The following is a 23,174-nucleotide window of genomic DNA, read 5'->3' on the forward strand; positions in this document are numbered from 1 at the left end:
GTGCCACTGACTCAAAATAACGGGTCACGACTCCGACAAGATTGAGGGTTAGTGGTGGACCCACGTGTGGCACCAGCAGGCTCAGGTGTGACGTCTCTGTCAGCCCCGTGGCACAAATGAGCCCCCTCACAGTCAGGACGAGCCGGGGGGGGGGGGGTACATTGTTCCCCAGTGGCTGCCCGCCGGCTTTTCTAAATTACAGCCCGTGTCTGACACCGTTACTGGTGACACGTCGGTATCATGGCTGGCGACTCTGACGTTCTGCTGGGAGCAGGCGAGCGATCCGTGACGAGACAGCTGGGGAACTTAGCAGGTGCAAGAGATTGGGGAACCCAAAAAAGAAGCCGTTTCGGGCTTGTGTTCCTTACGCTTGACGCAGGCCCTGCTGTCCGTCAAGACGGGCCGTACCTGATATGTCTCCAGGGGTTTGCATTCCATGTTTACGTCCCACACCCGCACGGTCAGGTAGTCTCGTGTCATCAGATACCTCCCACTATGGCTGAACTTGACGTCGGAGATGGAGGAGATGATCTCGGAGAAGAACGAGCGGTTATTGGGATCCTCTGGTTCCTCGAAGACTAGCAAGGATAGAGGAACAGGGGGGACATCATGCTGGAGACTAACGCACCGTGGGAGCAGTTCAAATCCCCCTTTCTCCCAACCTTCTCTCTCGTGTGTGTGTGTATGTGTGTGTGTGTGTGTGTGTGTGTGCGTGTGCACCTGCTGCACCAAGCTGTCTGACGAACATCTTTGCCAAATATCACCCACCAGCTCTACACTCAAACAGGAAACAGCCCATTTGAAATCATCTCTGCTAGCCGCAGCCAAGTAGATAAACCCGATCTCCACCTGCTTAAGGATCTGGATGTTTTTTTTTTCAGCAGAAACCAATAAGATGTGCCCAGTAAATGCTGAAGAAGGATGAGTGGCCAGCAGGGGTGTTCGTCCCCTATCGCCGCTATATGATCTTCTTCACAGTCTGGCACTGTAGTTTACAGAACTGACTCTACCGAACTGTTCATTTCAATGAATCGAATGTTCGAGTCAAAGAATCAGCTGTGTGTTTTTTTCATATGTTAAACTGTGGAATTTTTAGAATCTAAGACATATACCTGTACAATGTGTGGATCTACAAAAAGTTCAATTCCTTCAGCTTTGAAAACTGGTTCACCCGATTCCTTGAAAAGAACCGGTTCAAAAACACTCTTCATTCATGAATCGCATGTCACTTATGGCACACCTCAGATTCTCAATCCTAGTAGTCAAAAACTAACACCATTGAGGCTTGGGATGTAAAAGTGTAACTATATATAATTTATATAGCAAAAATAATAGTAAATCAAAATGGTATTCTTCCGAGGCTTGTTAAACATCCCATAATATATATTTTTTAAAACCTACACCACAGCAGCTGAGCCCCAGTGTTACTGCAGGTACACTGTAGGCAGGGGGCCATGGCTATTGTCTACTGACCCCCTCACAGCTAATAGCAACAATTCCAAGGACTTTGGGGGGGAACCTTGCCTACAGGTTACACTTTCAGGTTGGCTCTAGAATCTTTTTGGGGGCTGGGATTCTACAAGGGATTTTGAAACAGCCAAAGAGAATCTTTGCCCAAAGGCTCTACAGCATCTAGAGGGATGTTCTCTCTGACCTAAATAGCATGGTCCCGAAACAGAGAACCACCCCCGCAAATTTACGGTACATGTACAGAAGCCGATGTGTTTTAATGAACCAGAAAATGCGATCACGCCCCTGTGTTATCATATGCTAGTAAATCTCAGGGAGTATAATGAAGACCCTGAGGATGATTCCCCCCAGGGTGGATCCTGGTGTGTGAGTGCATACATTTCTTACAGTGATTTACATATCAGTGTATTTCATCTTCATAAGGGGTCGTCTCCATTGTATTGCAAACCTACGAAATCAAAATACATCCTTCTATCCTCTTTCAGTGATGCTACAATACAGAGATGAACCCCAATTGACTTGCGTTTGATGGTCCCAGTAGCGAATGCGAATGCAAGTCCACGGAAGTAGGCTGTACTCACATTTTGAGTGATTGTCACACAGGGCGGCCGCCCGCATGTCACACAGCCGGATGGAGCCCTTGCTGCTGCTGTAGACGAAGGTGTTGCACTGATTTGGGTGAAACTCCGCTGCTGTGATAACCTCCGTCAGCTCCTCCATGTTGGCCGGCTTGATGTCCACGATGTCTGGGAGAAGTTCAGGCTCAGGGACAAATACGAGCAGCTCGGAACATGTGCTGATGGGGAACAAGACATTGTCGGAACACAGCGCCCCCTACAGGGAAGGATGAGAAGTGAATGATGAGGCACCATGAGCCCATGATGCCGTATGCCGGGTGAATGTAAGTAGATCAATCCATGCAAGAAGATGGCTCTATAAATGGAAAGAATATGGCGCCCCCTAGAGAGAGGGATGGGAAGTGAATCACAGAGCCTGTGAGTCCATGGTGCCTTATCCTCGGTGATAGAGATGGCTATTCATAAAAAGATCACATGAAAAGAATTTGGCGCCCCCTACAGGGAGGGATGAGAAGTGAATCATATGGCCTAGTCCATGGAGCCTTATGCTGGATGAGAGGGATGGCTATTCATAATGAGATGACATGAAAAGAATATGGCGCCCCCTACAGGGCAGGATCAGAAATGAATCGTGCCGCTAGTGGTGCCTGTCACCGAGTAATTGGAGATGGCTAAACGATGACCGCCGAACATGCTGACGGCAAGGCTCAGCGATTAAAAAGCTGCTCTGCACATCTCCAAATGTGAAAAATCAATAGCAATCTGCTATGATATGAGCTTAGCTGAAAGCCTTTCCCATTAATTTACACTTATCACCGAGCCACGTAATAGCAGTGAAACAATAGTCTCTTCATATTTCACAGTGCAATTGTGTGAAAGATGTACAAGCTATTTATTATTCGTGAAGTCACAATGAACCAAAAGCCCCAATGGTTAACAAAAAAAAACTGTAAATTATTTAATTTCAAAGGCACATGTGCTTTATTTGACTTTGCTCTGTGAGAAGTTTGACTCGTTTTGTAACATTAAAGCCAGTATCTGACAGCACATTTTCTGACCAAACTAACTGCTCTGTGTAACTGTCAGATTAGATATCGTAATCTTGCTTCTGTTTACAAAAGCGTCGGAGGATCTTAAAGGCTTGTTTATGTTCCTGAGATATAATCGTCGGACTCGGGGAAGGATACTGAAGCTCCTGTTGGTGATCTCCAAGTTCCAGAGGTTTATCCGAAGGTCGTCCGTGGACATGTATGTCTCATAGTCGCTGTTGACGGAGATGGAGTTTACGTGGTAGGTGTGTCCATTGGAGAAGATCCGCCGAGGTGTGGCCTCCACCATGAGATCCATGGGCCGTAGTATCGGAACCTGCAAGGCAGGCCAGATCCATCAGAGTTTTCGATTGGTAAGCTGCCAGCTGGTGATTGGCTGCCTTGAGAGATGCTCGTCCACGATTGGCCGGCCTTTCCTCGCTTTCTCGGTACTGCTAATCACGCATCACGGTAAAAAATCCTGGACGATGCATTGCTGCAAGGGGTAACCACAGGTGGGAGTGGTTATTAAAGCACCCTCCGGCACCCTCTGCTGTGAGCTGTCTGACCTGCCTCACGCTCTCACCTTAATTGCATATTTTGCCTTAAATGCCCCACTGGGTTAGGAGCGCAGACGCTGTCTCTCTTTACGGAGCAGCTGGAGACCGTCGCTGACGTGATTAGAGCTAGAGACAGTGATTAGAGCCATTATGCTTCAACACTTTGCAAGCGAACCTGCAGCATGACGCGGATTCGCGTTCTTTAAGATTTTGACTGAGCGAACTCACCCTGTATTTCTAATTATACCGAATGGATCCTTTTTGCGACAGCTGTTGTTTCTTTTAGGCAAATAAATACGACGTGATTCTCCCAATTTATCGCTCGCCTGCGGGACAAGTGATGGAAATACCATGGATGGAAAGAAGAGGCTCTAATGGCTTTTTTTGCCACATTGCTTGAAGTCAAAGTCCTTTCAGAGGCCGAAAGACTTTCCCAGCTGCCTGGAAGTAATTTATTCTGCAGTTTGTTGATCCAAATTAACATTTTGAGGCCCAATCAACCATCACACAATATGAATTTATGATGGTGTCGACTTAATCAGTAGGTGACGCTGGTTGGAAAAGATATCCGCGCGCAGATATAAAAACATATACTGCAGCGTAAATTCTGTATCGGCACTGAATATCTTCATCTTCGTAGATCTACGCCTTGATGCAGAAGCCGATTTGGCTTAAAACTAATGCCCCCCCCCCCCACCGCCATAATCACACATTCAAGTTCAGTTACTGCCCATCACTCATTAAAGCAGAACAACCTATTTTAATTGAGGGCGCAGTGATTTAAACGGTGTTAATTAAGATTTCAGCGGCGCTATAGTGGCGTTAATTAGCAGGTGGGATTAATATGCAGATTCTGCTGACAGTCCGATTCTCCATTCTGCCCAAGTGAGGCAGATGGAACGTGTGGGGGCTAATAAATGCCTTGGGGGGGGGGGAGGCCGCACTGAGATGTGTGATCAGCATTGCGTCGTGTGAAAAAAGCAATAAGTCCTTTCACCCATTGCGGAGATAACGCAACAGCCGCACGGTATTCAAATGCGTCGTTATCTCCTGTCCGGGTTTCGCCCAATGAAACGCTTTTAAAGAAAAGGGCTGATTTCACACATTTGCTGGCGAATTTAGCTGGCCCGATCCCTCCGACGTCCCCCAGTGTAAGTGCCGCGTTTACCGTGTTCGCTTACGAGGCGACGATTCGTTCCATTAATTAAAAAAGATTAGTTCTGGTGAAGGACGACGAAAAAAGCAAGAGCAAGAAAGCGTGTGCGGACACAGCAAATCGTGACACCACAACAATGCTGGAAACCCCGTTAGACCTAGCTAGCTAATTTCACTTTGTCTTGGACGAGAATTGGGGCTATTCTAGGATTTTTATAAGGTGGGGCCATATAGTACCAACGGATGGGCCAACTTTATCGTTAGCCAATAATTATTTTAAAATCAGTGAGTGACAGGGGTGGGGGCCAATCAGCTTTCAGCTGGGGCCAGGACCCCCGTGACCCACACCCCTGGACAGTGGGTACAAGGGGTGATTCACCTGGCACAGCATCAGGGAGGGAATACTTCTCACAGCCCCCTTATTACATGGTCTGGGCGTTGGGGGGTGATTTATGGTCCTGTAGCTGCAGTACAGTCATATTTCCATGGGATTTAACACAAATCTGGCCGGTCGAGGGAACGCAGTCTGTCCCGCTATCCATAGGGGGAGCAGGCAGAGAGCACAGGCAGGCCCACTACTGCCTCACACAGTGCATTCCAGCCAACACAGCTGATGGTCCCATCAACACAGCCCCCCCCCCCCAGCACATACAGGTGGTGCCGTAACCCCGCTGGGGCTCTGACAGCTTGTTTGCATGATGGGATGTTTCAGAACCCCCCCCCATGCTAAACTGCAGCAGCTGTGTTACTGCCGCGGCGCTGCTGTCGCCGTCAGGACATTTTAGGGGGTTTGACGGAAACCTTTTCAATGTTTAATGCGCAACAGAAATCTGCTGTTCCTTAGACCAGTCCTTCCCAGTCTGGTCCTCGGGATCTGCAGTCCGCTGGGAGGAAGTAAAACGTGGACCGTCTGTGGGTTCCCGAGGACCGGACTGGGAAAGACATGGGCTTTTGGTTTCATATACAAAAATCCGATACAATACTATATATACAATTCCTATAAACGAGGACAATTTAAGGCTGTTTATCTGGCCTGGAAAAACACACAATTTAACATTAGGGAATATACAGTAACAGCAGTACAATAAAAAGTAAACAAGAATTTTCTCCAGAAAGTTTCTGATATCTTGCTGGAAATAGTTCCCAAATCTCACCACTGCATTCCTCCTCAGCCAATCCGTGTATTTGATTATTAAATAATTGAGCTGGTGGAGAAATTTGCCTTAATTACTTAAATAACTCGGCGAGGTATTGGTTAGTCAAAGGTAAGGCAGTATTCATGTAAAAAATAAAATGGGTGTATCAGGTAGTTGCTGCAAATGCTAGAGTTTAGACTTTAGGAAGAGTTTTGAAATGGCTAAACTGACACAATTTGAGAGACACAATTTAATGACCATGTAAACCTCAGTTTCTCTGACTGCCTAAGACTTTGGTGCAGTACTATATATTTCAGCTCACATTCAGGCACAGTTACAGACAGTCCCTTCATTTTAAAGATTCCCGAAAATCAGCGAAAATGAAGTTTATGACTGGGGGGGGGGGGGGGGCACTCAAATGTGGCTATAAATGTAAGCAGTGATTTACTAACACAATGCAGTGCCCATCAATTTCCCAGAGTGCCTCTGAAAGACGACCTAAGCAAAAGTCGAGACTGCAGTGATGTGGAAACTGCTTGTAGAGCAGCTCTGCCAGGTGACCTGGATGTTCTCTACGTCCCACACTGCCGCATACGTCCACGTGCAAGTCCGTCCCCTGACCCCGGCGGGTGACAGATAACTCGGCCGCGTCAGCGACGATGAATGCCGAGCAGGGGAAGGATTAAGGGAAAGGCAGATGATTTCTGCCAAGTATGTTGAATTTTGGCTGGGCATTGTGTGATTCAGTGTGTTAAATCTTCTGTGCCTGTGATTGGAAGCTCGTTGAGCTGTGTGTGTATGCCTCAACGGAGGACAAGCGCAGTTATGCGAAAGGAGGCATTTTAACGTGCCTGCATTCAAATACGAGCTACAGTAACAAGCCCCGCCCCCTCACCCGCAAGGTCGTGATGGTGGCCGGGTCCCGCATCCTGCCGTCCTCATCCTTCAGGTTGTAGCCCTCCGGTCTCTTGTCCCGTTCGCTGATCTTCCACAGTTTCACCGTCTTATCTGCATGAAGCAGCAGTCACCATTTCCCATGAGCACCACACCTGGTTTGTTTTTTCAATTAGTTCTTATTTTACAGATGCATTTCTATTTAGTTTTTTAACAGATTTTCGTTGCTTTAATCGACTTACGATATTTCGATGTGCGATGCACATTCAGTAGTCAACTTTGAATTATGATCCGTTCCCAGGCTATCGATGTACCGTACGATACTTTATACTGATGCCGGGCGACGGCAGCGTGCATGCAGCCACGCTTTCGGGCGCTGTAGCGATCGCGAGCGTAAACATCTCCCCGACCCCGAGGACCGGATTGAGAAACACTGCCTCAGTTTACATGCACCCACATTATCTCACAAAAATGTGGACTGTTTGGCAGGGAGCTGGGGGGAGCAACAGCAAAACATTTTCCAGGTATTATTAGTAGTAATAAAAGATACTTCAATTATTACTTTAGCTAAATAGTATTAAAAACAGAAATGGAAAATATTTGACGTTTGTTTTTATTTTTTTTTAGTCAGTTACGGAAATCGCATTTATAGTTTTCGTTTAGTTGTTTTTTTATTTCATTATGGTATATTATTTGTTTACTAATAATTTTTTTTAATACTTTAAGTTTATTGTTAAGGATACTAACCGATGGCTTAGGAGCGTGTTTGATATTGGGGAGGACACAACTTATTGTCTATTTGTTGGGGGGATGAATGAAGCTGAATTAAATATTCGGATTTCATGTCCCCCCCTATTCCGCCCGGTTCCTACGCCCCTGATACCAGCCGCCAAACAGTGAATCGGCCCAAAGGCGAGGAGCAGAGCCGGTCGCACCGTTGGTGGAGAGCAGGAAGTAGGCCGCGTTCTGCTGTGGCAGCCATCGGATCTTGTTGATCTTCTCCTCAATCTCCAGGCTCTTCAGGTAGTCGAACTCCGGCTCGTGGCTCTGGAAGGTGCTGTAGACGTTGTACTCGCCTCTCCGGTGCGGCTGGCTCTTACTCTGCAGACAGAGGGAGGAGAGATCAGAAGGCAGCCGGTCCAGCGAGGCTGGTGAAGCAGGGTGCTGATGAGTGGGATGCCCAAGATGATCCTCGGCGACCCCCAGCCAGTCCATGTCTTTGCTCCCTCCCAGCTCCCGGTAGGGTACAAAACGTGGACCGGCTGGGGGTCCCCACGGACCGGGTTGGGGAACAGGAGCCATACTGAGGCTGAGCTCAAAGGCAGAGCTGGCTTTGTGTAGCCTGAAGCAAGGGGGCAAATGTACTGGGTGACATAATGAGCTGGGATCAAACCAGTGGGGGCATCAGCTTAGAGGAGAAGGACAAAATAAGCATCAAAGGAGGAGGTGGCTCCTCTCTTGGCTGGGGGAGGGGAGAGACGGGGGGGCTTGCTCGGATGGATGTGGATTAACAGACATCACACTTGGGCATCAAAGCATTGGGGGGGGTGGGTTTGGGGGGGGGGGGTGGTTAAGCCCCGACACAGAGGCTGTGCCTCAATCAAACTACATATTCAGGGGGTGTCATGTTCTTTCATACCGTTTCCTAAATGGAACTTCAAAGAGCTTCCAAGGCTGCCTGAAGGCGGAGCCTGAACCCAAATCTAACCCCCCCCCCCCCCCCAGAACATAACGTCCTGTTCCTGCACCCAGCTCACGCCGGCATGACCTGAAACGGGACGCTGGAGGAGCGAGCGGCGAGCTCTTACTTCTTGCTCTCGCTGGAACACCACGACCCGCCCGCCTTTGTCCCCCGTAGCCAGGAGCTCCCCAGTCGAGTTGAACTCAACAGTGGAGATGATGTCAGCTGTAAATTTGAGGAGGGGGGGGGGCACAGACAGATCGTTCAGTTTCTTTTGGGAAAGGCACAGAAGCTGAGTCACTCAAGCATTTACGTTTTATTTATTTATCAGACGGTTCCATCCGAGGCGACGTACATTCGTCTTGATGACAGAGAGCAGACCCTCCGAATAGCATCTGGGGGTTGAAGGACTCACTCAATGGCCCAAAGGACCATTTTTCTGAACCTGGGATCTGAACCGACAACCTTCCTACTTCAGGACGGGTCAGGGCACTGAGCCACACACCAACCCTCGTAAGAAAGTGCAGTGTAGGCTACTGTCCAGACCTTGGAGGATCCTACCGCTACACACACAAAGGCATCGGGCGAATAGCCTGGAGACCCACATCGGCTCCTGATTGCCGGTCGGAGGGTAGCAACTGAGTGAGACACGGCAACAAAGGGCCGAGTGAGGATAATGAAAGGTCGTAAGAATTACTGTTTCAGGGCGCTTCACGCGGCATCGGGATAGTCGGGGGGAAAAAAAGAGAACGGACAGCAGCCATTGAAGTGGCTTTTACAGGATTCCCTACACGGGTGTCAAGGGCTATCTGTCAAAGAGACGATGGCGGCCGCCGCGTGACGATCCGCGATCCGCCGCTCGCCACGTTTACCCATCATCCACTCGACAACAAAGCAACCTTCAGAAGCTTCCTGTCATCGTTTCATTGGTATGCAAATCCCTGCACCCACTTCTACTCCCCCCCCGGCCCTGATTCCAGCTACGCTCCTTATACAAGGCATGGCTAACTGTAATGGGCAGGATCAAACAGTTACAAAAAAAAAAAGCAACATATCGTTTCACCGGTCAGATGCTGGAGTTTTATATCACAGCGTTCGATACGTTCGAACAGCTGAGAGATCAATTGGGCTTGCAGATTCAGAGGTATAGAAATAATTTCATATTTCACATACCATGTATACAGGTATGTAGACAGGTAGTAAAATTTTGGGTTAGGACCCCCCCCCCCCCCACCGAATGGCATAACTTATGAGGGGGGACCTAATCGTTAGGGTTGCCAGAGGCCCCATCAAATTTGTCTCTGGCTACAGGCCTGCATGAATATACATAGCTGGATAAACGAACAGACATAAAATCGCAGGTGGAGGTTATGGTATCGCTGTTAAACTGGCACAGAGCGGACGACCTGATCCAGAATCAGCCGTGTCCCGGTCCACTCTGACGCACCGGCTCGCTGGAGCCCATTTGGCTTCCCCTCCCTGATGTTTTGCTGCAAACCAGCAGGGTGTCGAGCTACTAGCCTAGATCTGCGGAATCAGGGGAAGTCACATGATCGCGGTCACCAATGGCAGCGGTGGGTGAGTTCATCAGTGAGCCTGTTACCCCCCCGCCACCTACCGACGAGGCCAAAACTGGGGCAAACTCGGATTTAATTTATGCAACAGATACGTGGAAAAAAAGAGAGAATAATGCAGCATTCCGAAGGCTGAGAGTGACTCACTCCCTGACAGATCTCTGGCATAAACAAGCAGATTTGCCTTCAGGCAAATGCCTCCAGTCTCCTAAAGACTAATCGCTCTACGTCGGGTAAAACGTAGCAGAAATCAACTTTCTCCATAAGACCAATCGACTTGGCTGATGCGTGCACGTTAAATGGAAAACAAGTGTCCCGCGTTGGTTCGGAGATCAGCACGTAAATGTACAAGATTCGTATATTAAAATGGACAGTGCCCATTATTCCAAAGGAAGTGATATCGCAAAAGGAGGAATCCCATCTGCGCCTCGGTGGTGCGTTTATAGGAAGCCCATGAAAGACACAAGCCACAAATGCGGGTCGAGAACCTCTCTACATAACGGCATCGCAATGAAGCGGTACCATAGAAACTGAGAGCATCCTTCTGTCACCCAACTCTCTGAATTCAGACCGTGAGCATCGGGCGCGCAGAGAGCCCTCTGCAGGAATGCCTACCTTTCACGCATTTCTCTTTGTCCTCGTCAAAGAGATGCATCTGTTTCGCTGTTCCCTTAGCGATTCCCGCTGGCTAATCTTCGGAGAAATGGGCAGAGATGCATCGCCCCGGCGACCAGCCTCGACGTCCGTAGGCGGGTTATCGTCGAGAGCCTGCCCCCCCCCCCCCCCCCGCCCCCGGATCGGACACCTCCCTGCGAACGGATGCGGCTGAGCGAGCGACGGGATCCGAGAGCGCGCTCGAATGCGGAGAGGGTCTCCCCTTCAAAACGATTGGAATTAAAGCCTGCCCCCCCACCAGCAAACACGCAATAACGACTCCACAGATAACATTCCCATCTCACGTCTGGGGAGGTACGTCCAAAGGAGGCGATGCGGTGAGAGAGGCAGGGTGAGAGAGGAGGAGGACAGGGGAGATGTTAGTATTGTTATTGTTATTTTTACCCATATGCACCTCCATAGGCTTAAAGCTGCTGAAAGAATTTTAAAAATCGGTTTCCATGACGACCCCCTCCTCGGCCAAGAGGAGCGACATTTGACGGAGAATGTTGTTCGTACCCTTTCTGAAGACATGATATCACATTGTGTTTTTTTTTTTCCCCGCTCGGTGCAAAATTTAGTACTGGAAATTTAGAGATTACACTAAAACTCCACAAAAAAAATACACTGACTGGTGTTGATTCCTCGGAGTTGTATTACGTTAAATAAGATGGCTTCTACCTGAAATCGTATTTGTTCTCAGAATCCCAATGCCAGGGGTAACCCCGTGACACTTTGCCCCTACACACAAACTGTGTCTCAGCTTGGGATCTTAGGTCATTACCTGCGGCTGATGTCACAAACACAGCTTTGCAAAACAAGCACACGGAGAAACACAAAGCCCGCTTGTTTGTTTCTGCGATGTCGACCACGGTTTGCCACAGTGCAACGCTGACAATGGTACCGCTTAGCAAACTCTCCCCCCGCCGTCGTGAAAGGCAGCTTTTATGTCCCGTTCAGCCTGTCGTAGGGTGTTTATCCTCGACTCCTACACAATGGCGTCAGCTTTAACGGAGAGCCCAGATGCGGGCCTCATCGGAGTCGCGCACGGCACCACCGCGTCGCATTCGAAATCGCAGATCTGCATCACAATCAGGAGGGTGCACGCTATCCAGAGCGATGCGGGTCGCGTTTCCTGTAAAATATGCCAATTGCATCCATATTCTACCAAAGAGTTTGCATATCGGGCTTTTGACGAGTCGTCTGATAGGGGGGGGGGGGCACACTGCAGTATCACAGCCACATTACCATGGCACAGGTCTCCGGCCCACACGGCCAGGTCACCCAGACAACAGACACGGTCGCTGCCGGCAGTTCAGGCCAGGCATCGCGTTACACACCTCAGGGGATTAGCCACAGAGAACGCAGACTCAGCATCACGTTAATGCGTGGCTCCAACTCCCCACTGAATCTGAATTTAAACCTCTTTTTGTTTTGCGTTAAAAACAACAATAACAATTAGATCCAAAGTGAGCGTGTATGCAAATTTTGTTTTTGTAACACTTCGCGTTTATTATTAGAAGAATCTGGATGAAAAAACCATTGGGGGGATATTACGGTAATGCCGCGGTATTTTGGGTATACTGGGGCATTTTGAAAACTTGGAATTGTTTGTGTAGGGGACACCTCCCTCACTTACTGCCAAGATCTTAAAATACTGAACCAGCGTTGCTTTTGAAAATACCGTCAAAATACAGTATACTGCGGTACAATGCGTGGATGGTATGAACAAATAAGATATAAGGCTCCAACGCCTAATAACCGTATACAAGAATAAACAACCAAAAAAACTGGAATAAACACTGAACAGAATTGTTTTAAGGGTACATAGTGGCATGCTAAGTGACCGTATGAAGAACAGCACACGAGCTTGCGAGATTCTGTCAGAGAGCAGGTAGACACACCCACTTACCGCCTTTAAAATATTTCTTTCTTCGTATCACCGTTCCACATCCTGCGCATATTGCGTTCAATCGATCCTGCTTTCATAAATGAAGTCTTCAACCTCTGCTCTGACCTTTGTGCTAATCGGGTGCATATTGAGATTCGTCTGTACAGCTCATCAAGGTGACTGCGGTCACACCCAACAGTTCTGACGTTGAGTGCAGGCAATCTCTCGTCATCGCAAGCTGGGCTATGTGTACCGAGGATTATGAGCCTGGTGGGTTTGGATCTGATACCAGAAGTGGAAGAAATTGCTTCGCTATCAGAGGATGCATCAATAATTTCCTGCTGACGACGGACACCCTTAAAGGCAGAGGTGGCCCATCCGTGCATTAAGCAGAGTGCATGGCGGATGGACTGTACCACTACTGCAGCGGGGATGACAAAGCTGATGACCAGGACTGGAACTTCTGTCCGGTCCGGTAGTACTGCGGTTCCTGTAGACGTACGTATTTGTATGACCTTACATTTCTGCAGATAAGGTTTGAATCTAAAGGCAACAAGGGTCTTTAAATCTCCCCGTCAGCCACACATGAATTACAGGGGTCAAAGGTCAGGGTTTGATATCAAAGTGTAGTAACCCTGACCTGATGGTAATCTTGTTCAATCTTGTGGAGTTCAGGATCCACACATCTTGTCACTACCCTCCTCTCCAGTACCCCTCACCCTCATATTAAACATGTATGAGAGAGAACAAGCCATCGCTGTGAGACAATCACACTGCCTGCTGCCGATCGTGCGGGAGATTGGATACCTGCAAGCACAGTAAATATAATATAAGCAATAGGGGAAAAATAATAGAATACAGGGAGTGACGATACCCGATTCAAGGCGAGGGACAAATCAATTTCCAGTAAAATTACACTGACAATATACATGTCATGCAGTGTGATATGAGGCCAGAATATTCAGGCAATAGGACGTCACTATAAAAGACCCCCCCCTTCCCCCCTGCCGTCTAGGTCGCGTTGCCATGGCGAGGCTAATCTGAAGAGTGGCTAGAATAAAAGCACTGTGCACGTCTCGCGTGCGAATTTATTCACTATAATTTGGGTGATTTTCACTCCTGTGTGGTAACAGTGAGGGGGGAAAAAAATCAAAGATATTGGTTCCAAAAAAATGTTGTTTGGGAACACTTTCTATGAATGCCATGCGTATAACAATCTATAAAGACATTTATAACACATTATAATGCATTCATAAAGCATTATAAACATAGCTATAAATATTTATAAAAAGACATAACACATTATAGCCATGGTCACTATGCATTATGAATCTCTCATCTATAGATATCGCTACAGCACTACAGATATCTTCATATTGCAGTACAATGCATCCTTAATTCTTGTACCGAACATTATAATGCATTATGAAAGTACCTATAGTGCATTATATATGACTTAAGTGTTACCAATTTTTTTTCCAGCTATCATCAAAAATTGCTATGATGAAAAGTGTGTTTCTTACAGGAATCTCCCCGAAATGTGCATTTTCAGCGCACACACACACACACACACACACACACAGAAGGAATGTTTTTGGCTCCAAAACCTATCAGCAGATTTAATGCAGCTTTAACACGCTGCAGCAGGAAATGCGATGGCGAGACAGCCTGTGACCTCACTGCTAAAATCCAGCGTCGTCCCGAGCAGGACGAAGGGCCCGTTAGCCAGCAAATAGCAATCGGGACGCACAGGTGGGCTGGCCGGCACAAGAGCCCCACTGACAGTCTGGAGGGGGGGTGGGGAGGTGAGCTAAGAGCAGCCGGTTTGAGAAAGTGGGTCAATTAGCTGCCAGACACCACAAGAGTGGTTAAAATAGGACAGCCGGGTCAGTGATTCTGCCGGCCAATAGGCAGGTAGCGTGGGCGGGACAGGAGGAGGGAAGTGGCAGCGGAACTGCAAATTAAGTCACGGAAGCGTCATGGGGAACTGGGTTCGAGGCCCTTGCTGAATTCCACGCACCAGGGGGGCAGAATCCCGGATGATGAAATCCAGGCCCGTCTACCTTCCAGGGCTGCTCTGTCATCCTAAGGCACAGAGCCGCTTTGCTGTGCACCTTATGCAGCAGAACTCGACCCGAGACGGGGACCACGCGCGTGACGTTGCAGGGCTTTGCGGTGCAGCAGGTAAGAGCGCGCGCAGCTCCCCATAACAGACCTGCAGCCGTCAGCGCGAACGTTTTGTTGCAACAGCCTCACACCTACTTGCAAAGCGATTTAAAAAGGTGTCTTGCATCAGACGTGGGTGAAAAGCAGGGGAAAAAACCTTTTGCGGAGCAGCTGGTGGTATAATTACGCCCCGCGTTTGCACTTTGCCTGCTCTCGGACCGGGAGGCCGACACCCAAGTGATGCAATCGGCTTAAACGGCAGCGCAAATCCCGCCTTTGTCACACGCGCCGGCGGCGGTTCTGTAAAGATCGCGGCCGCTTCAAAGCCGCCCGCTACCGCACGCTTCGGGTTAAACGCGGATTAGCGCGGCAGCTTCGGCGACAGGCTGAAGATCCGCGCACCGACATTAATCAGTGTCGGCTAAAATTTATTTTAAATAATTCAGCATTAGTGTTCGTAAAAAAAAGGCTAAAATTCACCTGAATTCCACCAGATAACACACCGAACGCCACATCTAGAAAGAAAAGATGGCAGTTTCAAGATGGTCTTACAGTGGACTTCCACTGGAGTGACAATAAATTTTTAAATAATGAGTTACTTCAAGGTTACTTATTTTATAACCTAATCTCAAAAACATTAGGTCCTACGTCCTTGACCTCATTGGACCAGCCGCCTCTGACCCGTATTGCTGAAAAAGGCGTTTCGGGCTCATTTTGAGCCACATTATCGCCTTCAGCAAAAAAAAAAAATCCGTATCCACATAAAAGGGAATTTTTGTTGAGTTAGCAGCAAAACCTCTATTAGCACAATCGATTCAATGTCGTGCATTATTTTTTCAAATATCGGTCATCTGATGACTGCTTGTGCACTGTGCACATGCATAATAAATACCCTGTTTTATTACAGCAATTTTAGAGAGAGGCATGAGGGTAAATAATGTATATTATTAATAACTAATCACATCTATTAAGCTCCAGAAGAAATGGAATATAACCTAGCACATGCGACGGCAGGTTCAGAAAAACCATCAACTTAATCAACATTTTATGACCCAGATGACAGACCCTCTTGAGCTTTGCGGCGCTCCGGATTCTGAGATTATTTTCCTAAAAATGATAAATGTGACCAGAGGGCATATGACCCCCCCACGACCCCCCCATTTTCCAAAGCGGCTGTGAAACTGGGAGCTGGGGGTATTAGTGCCGGTGGGGGGGGGGCTGCTTCCCCTCTCTGCTTGGCAGTGAGGATTAACCACACGCTTGCCAGACTGAACTAACCACGTTGGTCACGCAGGGGGGTTTGGCGGCTATAAGGCCCCTACTGCCACCTGGCCCGGTGCCCCCTTCCTGCCCGAATGAGCTGCTCTCCGACGGATCCAGAGACAAAGGCCGCCATTACCTGCTGACCCCATCCGTAGGTTTGGGTCCGTCCCAGGAAAGCCTAAAATTCACCTGAGCTCTGCAAAATGGACGTTAATTTGAAAATAAAAGGCTGATCTGAAGCGATGCGTCTGCAGTGGGGGGTGTTACAGTACGTGGGACAGAATGACCATCTGAACAGCGGCTCTCTGCTCCAGACCCGGATGGGTTCCCATATTCCGCTCGGCGCGGATTACATCACATTCCCGTCCGAGTCCCTGCTCGGCGACAGCGGTGTACCAGACCGCGATTCCCGGTCCAGCGCGGCCCACGCCTTCCTGGGAATGAGGAGTCAGAAGATAGCAAGCGTGGCCCAGATCACACCCCCACCAGACGGCACTCAGAACACACCACACTAACAGGATCCATTTTAGAATACGTGAGACTATGCATCATTTAGGTTAATCATGCCTGTATGTCCCCTAACCTCTAAACCATCCATCCATCCATCTTCTCTACCCGCTTGTCCAATTCAGGGTCGCGGGGGTCTGGAGTCTATCCCCGAATCCAATCAAGACGGGGAATAACCACGAATGGGATGCTAACCAATCACATGCTAGATATCCTATTTTGCTAAATAAATTTTACTATGCAGTATTTTCTATATAGATGGCATCCATGTAGCAATTTGCTGAAAGTGTGTGTTCGTCATGAGAACTACTGCATTCTAATGCAATAAGATGTCCCTCGAACCAAATTATATTCTATATACATCTGCTTCCAATAGGAATCATAAATCTATGGAGTCCCAAGTTGGGTTTTGATAAACACGCCAGCCTTGAACGGCACACAATTGGATCATTCAGTGACCGGAATCAGAGTGGACAGTTTGAGAGACTGAGAACGAGGAATCCATATGGGCTCAGAGTTACAGGGACACCAGTGACTGATTCCGATGGCTTGTACTGAGCCAGGGGCAAAAAAGGCCTCAGATAAAATTAGCACGAGCGCAGCAAGGATATTAAAGTGAGATATAGGATGACCTACAATGTTATTCTTAAGAGAAATTCCCTTCAAGCGATATCTGAAGGCAACAGAAAATGAAACGGGAAAATTTCCTTCATAAGTTCAGGCCAGGGTTGTGGTGAAGGAATTCAGTACCTGTGCCACTAAAGGACATCAGACAAGCGACTGTGATTTAAGGCTCCCCGTGGAACGTGGTTTAAAATGCCGCCGGGAAACATCAGGAGGCCAGTAAGGAGAGGCAAACCCCGGGGTTCTGGCTGTTTGGCAAGTCGTAGCGGCACGTTTGGGGCCACCGCTGTGATCCGCGTTGTCATTTCCGCCGAATTCCTAGCGAGAGTGGGCAATTTCCATCGGCACGTTATTAGTTTTGGGACCGAGTGAACTACAGCTGGGACTATTAAATTAGCCTCTAAAATCAAATCAATGGAAGCTCACACGCAGAGCCAAAGGAAGAGAACCACGGCGTTAGCAATAATGCCAAGGGGAGGATAACGGTAAGGAACCCACTTCTCAGGGGATCTGCCATTAAATTCACCCCGAGACCATCCGGGAATATGAAACTGCTCTCCAGATGGTGGATGAGAGCCTGGACAGTGAGGGTTATACCCAGCTAAGCTGTTTTTTGTTGTAATAACCAGACTCTCCTCTCGGGTGCTTTAAAACCTTTTGTCTTCATGAATTAATCTCTTGTGAGCCTATCAGGTTAAGAATATCACTCCCAAAGCAGCACAGACCTCAGCGTTTAATTGCAAACCGTAAAACCCATTTGTTTGCAGTAATAATGGCCCTCAAACCAGATAGCGGCGTGTCATGCAGAAATTCGCTAACGTCGATCTTAAATACAATCATAAAAACAACTGGACCGGACAATAGAGCTAGCAAGAGAGCCAGTGGTCGGGGAATGCGGTCTGGATGAGATTTCACAGGTCCGGATGAAGAATGAGAAGATGCACGCGTCCTGAAAAAAAACCTAGTGGATGACGTGATGGAGGGAACGGAGGAAGACTGCTGACTCGGAGTACTTCGCCCAGGCTCATTTTTCCGGGAAAATTAAACTCCACAACAAGGCTGAAGTCTCCGTGAAGGCAGCAGCACCGTATTCGATCGCTTTCAGCGATGCAGGTGGAACACGTGAAGGCTCTAGGTTCTAGAGCTCCTTGGCGTTTTACACTGTGCGTTGCAGGTTCTCAATGCCATTCCCCTTCACTGTGGTTCTATTGGACTGGGAGCTGCCCATGGTTCTGGAACTACCCAACTTTGAAGCTCCTTCACAAGAACTGAATCAGAAGTCACCTTGTTGCTGCTTGTTTTTACATGTTTTTTTATGGACTTTGCTGCTCTATACACCAGATGGTTCCCTCCACAATCAATAAAGTTGATCTTGTCTTATTGACCCCTTGGCAGGTATTTCTCTAAAGAAATTTCTAAAAATATCGCAGTCAGGACTGTGCTGTTACACCTTCCGCAAAGGCCTAATCTCTGTAGCGGGTGTCTGATGACGCTACTGCAAACGGCCGCTATTCCCTAAGGCTCAATGCCACATGATCTAAACGGCCTCTTTCACCTTCGTGCCTCTGGAGCTGAAAGTGTGTGTAGGTGTGCGGACCGAGTACGGGACGAAGCGATGATTTGTGCGGCTGTCTCCGGGCTATTAATACCAGAGCCGGTGCCCGAGTCGCATCAGATACACCGGCCGCTACACCAAGGCCAACTGTCAGGCAGGCTGAACCGCAGGAATACAAGAAATTAGCCACCTAGCACTGTGTGCAGCAGTTTCGGGTTTAGATATTAAACAGGGTCCCTGCTAGCTGGCGATCGGCATGTAGCCTGGGACCGAACAGCAGGTCCGTCTCCGATGGGGGGGTGGGTGGAGCGACGGGGGTGGGCCAGGGACTCGCAGGGAGTGGGGAGTATTCGCAGCAGGCTCCTGTAACGAGCCTCGGCGGTAAGGGGCTTCCGGGAGGAGGTGCCAGGGAAAGATGGCACACCAGCACAAGCAGCACTTAATGAGCCTGCGTGCGTGTGTGGGGGGGGGGTGTCCCCCGTCCCCCGTCCCCCCCTGCTGCGCCGTTGCTAGGGTAATCCCGCTCCGCTGTCGTTCAGACAGTGCCAGGACAGCGTGCATGAGCAGGAGGTACAACGCTTCCCTGCAGAAGCCCATTGCTCCTGCGTCAGCGGCCAGGGGAGGCGCAGAGGAGGTGCAGGAGCGTCAATAAGCTGCCCACTCTGAGTGTTGGCCACTGCCTGGACTGATGCCATCAGGGCCGGATGATGACCAGGCCCATTTGGAATTACGTGGCCAGTTCATACTAGGCCATCCATCTGAAGCTAAGCAGGTTTGGTTCTGGCCAGAACTTAGACGGGAGACCAAACAGGAAAGCCAGGTTGCTGCTGGAAGAGGTGTTGGGGTGGCTAACCGGTTAGCCCACCCGGTGGATGGGCCCTGTGTGGATCCCAGTGCAGTGATGGGGACACTGCGCTGTGAAAATATTGCTGTCCTTCAGATGAGATGTAAAACTGAGGTCCAGGGATCTTTTATGATGAGTAGGGGTGGTACCCCGATGTCCTGGCTAAATTTGTCCACTGGGAGCCAATCAAATCTGGCCCCCTATTCATCCCCAGTATCTAACTGGTGAACTCTCTCCTGTGTGGTGAGCGTACTGGTGCAGAATGGCTGCCTCCATCGCATCATCCAGGTGGGGGCTACACAGTGGTGGGGGTTGAAGTGGCTCCCTATTGGTTCTGTAAAGCACTACGGGTGTCTTGAAAAGCGCTATATAAATGTAACATTCATTTGCTCATTCATACGGCAGGAGAGCTTGGAGTACGAGCTTGATGACAGGAATAGCATGATCAGGGGCTGCCTGACTAAAAGGCTGCAGTCTTTTAGGGTCCTGGGGTGTTGTGGCCACAGATTGCAGTTTTGGCCAAACGCCAAATAGTTACAACACAGCTGCATGAGTTCAGTTCTACATGGGGTTCAATACTTCTGACTGTTTGGCTGTGGACAGAACTTTGGTCCCTGGTTTTTTCTCACCTCTGAACGCGACTCTGTCTTGGTTGTCCTCCGATTTTGACAGTGTTCCTGTCCCCTATCCCCTTCTGGGCTTGGGTGAACCGTCTACTTCAATCCATTAAATGTAACTGAAGTGCAAAAATAATTCCACCTGCTCAATTTGTGCTCCACTAATTATATCTCTTTTCCCTGCACTTCAATGTGACTTCCAAGTTAACGCTGGTGCTTGTGGTCAACCAATCAGCTAGCTGTGGGTGTAAACGCCAACCACTCAGCAAGCTATGGGTGTAAGCGGCAACCAATCAGCAAGCTATAGGTGTAAGCGTTTCCCCAGTAGTTTGTGTTCAAATGAAAAGTATCTACTCTGGAGTAGGTACTACAACACAGTTCCGGAACTGTCTCTGAGGAACTACAACCGAGCCAAGTTCCTGTGGAGTGAACATGACAAAAGTCCCTGGTTCCGGAAAAAGGTTCTGGTTCCTATGGTGTGAAAGTGCCTATAGCCTGTATTTTTGGGGTCTCATTAACACGCTGGGAATCGTAAGAGGGGATAGACACCTTTTTGATGGAGCGACAGGCAGGAGACACCGTGAATGGGAACCTGAACCTCACACACAAATATGGCTGCTCTACTCTGGGGGTGACCCAACCGTAGGGACACAAGCACGGCACTCCATGTGCTCTCCTGCCCGTAACCAGAGGAGGGCGCTCCAATAGGTCACGCCCACCTTCCACCACCTGCTTGTCGTGGCCCCCTTCAGGTGACTGGAGGAAGACGGATAACCGCCCCCCAGCACCACTCTGCTGGCCCTCTCCAGTAGAAGCTTCCGGAAGCTCCGGAGTCGACGGACCCCACCCCCCACAGGAAACATGGGTCACACTCGACTGGCACCCTTCTGCCGCTAGAGTTAGTGATCATCTTCTAATTTCCCTTCCCATTCTTTAAAGATGCTGTTGGCTTAACAGGTGCTGTGTGGCTGCCAGACAATATCCTCTGATCACTTAATAATCCATTTAACAGCTATTCTTTAAATAGGACTGGCATCCATAGTCACAAACACTAAACGCTACACATAATGCCTATAAATATGTTAAATTGCGAGAATAGAAATGCATATACAGTGCAGGCAACATGGCTGGTAAATGTGTGAAAGGTTGACGATTCAAGCCGTGTCAATAATATTTAAGGAAGAAAACTGCAGTTCAGATTAAGGGAGATGAACCAATCACAAAGGGGAGAGTGTCTGATTGACAGATTGAATGGACCAATCAGTTATCAGAAAGGTTAACCTGGATATTTTGAACACACCCTAACCCCAGCTGGTTGGACAAACACACCTCAGTTTAGTTTTCATATTTTCATGACACGCACTGAAAAAAAATCCAGTGTGACACACTCACACAGTAACACAGGCAAATTTTACTTCCTTACGGTCTACTGTCAGGCTGGTATGAAAAACGATGTTCATTTTTAAGCTCTCACACGGGGCTATTTATGACTGAGAGCACAGCCATAAAGAAGCTGTTTCCAGCAGCAAATATTCCACCCATTTTTTTTTTTTTTTTTTAGATAACCCCTTACCCAATTAGGGCCACAGCACTGGGAGACACTGCCATCTTAAAAGGGTGTTGGATACAGAAAGCTCAGACTTTAAAGCCCTTCAGATCCAGCAGCCTGAGCAGAGATGGAGAAAAAAAGAGGATCCCGATTTTAGGTCAGCCAGCTTCCCCAGCCGACGGGAATTATGATTGGGCTTTATATATCCGGCTGGCCAGCCCGTCTTCATCGCCGGCTTTTCCTTTAAATCCCAAAGGAGCCCACCTCCTTTCCAATGGGGGGGGCAGGCAGGTCCCTCCGCCTCCCCCAGGTCCCTCCTGGCCGCCGGAATTCGAAATATAAAACTGGCTGAAAGCTGCCAGGCTTTGCTCGCCGCTTTAGTAAACATGGGTTTTTCCAACAGTCCCGCTGCACATGTGGAAGAGCAGCTGCTCTTCATCTTAAATCTTATTTTTCTTGCAGCTCCCACCTCACCGTACAGCCGGAGCCAACCCCCCCCCCCCCCCCCCCCCCGTCTCACCAAACATCAGTACAAGCTTTTGAATCGATTTCCTATATTTGAAACCAGTTTTAGGATGCAACTAATCAAATCTATCCAGATATTCTACCCAGCGGACCTAAACTGACCCAAAACCTTTAGGCTGCCATATTCTGGTTACTGACCCCACCCCATCTCCACCAGCAGGGGAGTCTGGGGCAGATCCATCAGGACCTCTGTGATTGGCCAAAGCATCCCTGTATGCAAGGGCATAACTTTGGTTTGAACATTGGGGAGGTTGGGGTCTCCACCTATTTATCAGAGACATGTTTACTGGGGGAGTTGTACTGGCTGGTTTTGATTATTGGGGGGGGGGGGGTTTACAATTTATGCCCCTGCCTGTATCCCAGGGACTAAGCAAAAACCCCAGTATCTGCGATCTTCCATTTGCTGAATCAGGTCGTCTCCTACAAGACTGACATCACATCTCCACCATTTGGGTGTCTGAGTACCAGTCAATAAGCCTCTGGTGTCTTTAGCTATTTCAGTATTCCTCCTATCTCTAGTCCATAGGTTTATTTGGTATATGCCCTTGAACCAGTCATGATATCAGAAGCTACAATCGCAAATGACAACGAGGCCAGACAAAGGAGATGCCGATGTTGATAGACGCCCATTGGTAATCATATTAATCGCTCCTCCCGGGGGCTACGGCCTGCGCGTCGCCACTTTGCATGTTGAGGCTTAAACACAAGCTAGCAGATGAAAAAGGAACAGGCTCACGCAGAGTGAACAGCCCACGGGGCGTGTCTGAGACGGAGATAAGCTGAGAACCTGTGAACTGTGAGCGTTTAGCAGATAAAGCGAGTACGTCGCTCACCAGTCAGGCGAAAATCCACCGAATTCAGTCTCAGCTTTCCTGCCTGCTCCTGTAGTACCACTCCTTTAAA

The 23,174-nt window shown here is 48.7% G+C and overlaps 1 protein-coding gene across 4 annotated transcripts in view; it reads right to left on the minus strand.

Annotated features, from left to right (window-relative positions):
* LOC111836971 (serine/threonine-protein phosphatase 2A 55 kDa regulatory subunit B beta isoform-like) overlaps positions 1-23,174 on the minus strand; it is a 51,010-nt gene that overhangs the window by 1,605 nt on the left and 26,231 nt on the right. For 3 of the 4 annotated variants that reach the window (XM_023798696.2, XM_023798700.2, XM_023798697.2), the window contains exons 2-7: positions 8,630-8,727; positions 7,757-7,922; positions 6,823-6,935; positions 3,236-3,413; positions 2,052-2,216; positions 409-578 (exon numbers count right to left, since the gene is read on the minus strand). In XM_023798696.2, the coding sequence (XP_023654464.1) occupies positions 409-578; positions 2,052-2,216; positions 3,236-3,413; positions 6,823-6,935; positions 7,757-7,922; positions 8,630-8,727 (890 nt within the window). Of the gene's footprint in view, positions 1-408; positions 579-2,051; positions 2,217-3,235; positions 3,414-6,822; positions 6,936-7,756; positions 7,923-8,629; positions 8,728-10,691; positions 10,848-23,174 lie in introns of those variants that run through there. The other variant, XM_023798698.2, reaches the window with a different exon arrangement.

This window comes from Paramormyrops kingsleyae, chromosome 24 (genome assembly GCF_048594095.1).
Source record: "Paramormyrops kingsleyae isolate MSU_618 chromosome 24, PKINGS_0.4, whole genome shotgun sequence".
Taxonomy (NCBI): Eukaryota; Metazoa; Chordata; class Actinopteri; order Osteoglossiformes; family Mormyridae; genus Paramormyrops; species Paramormyrops kingsleyae.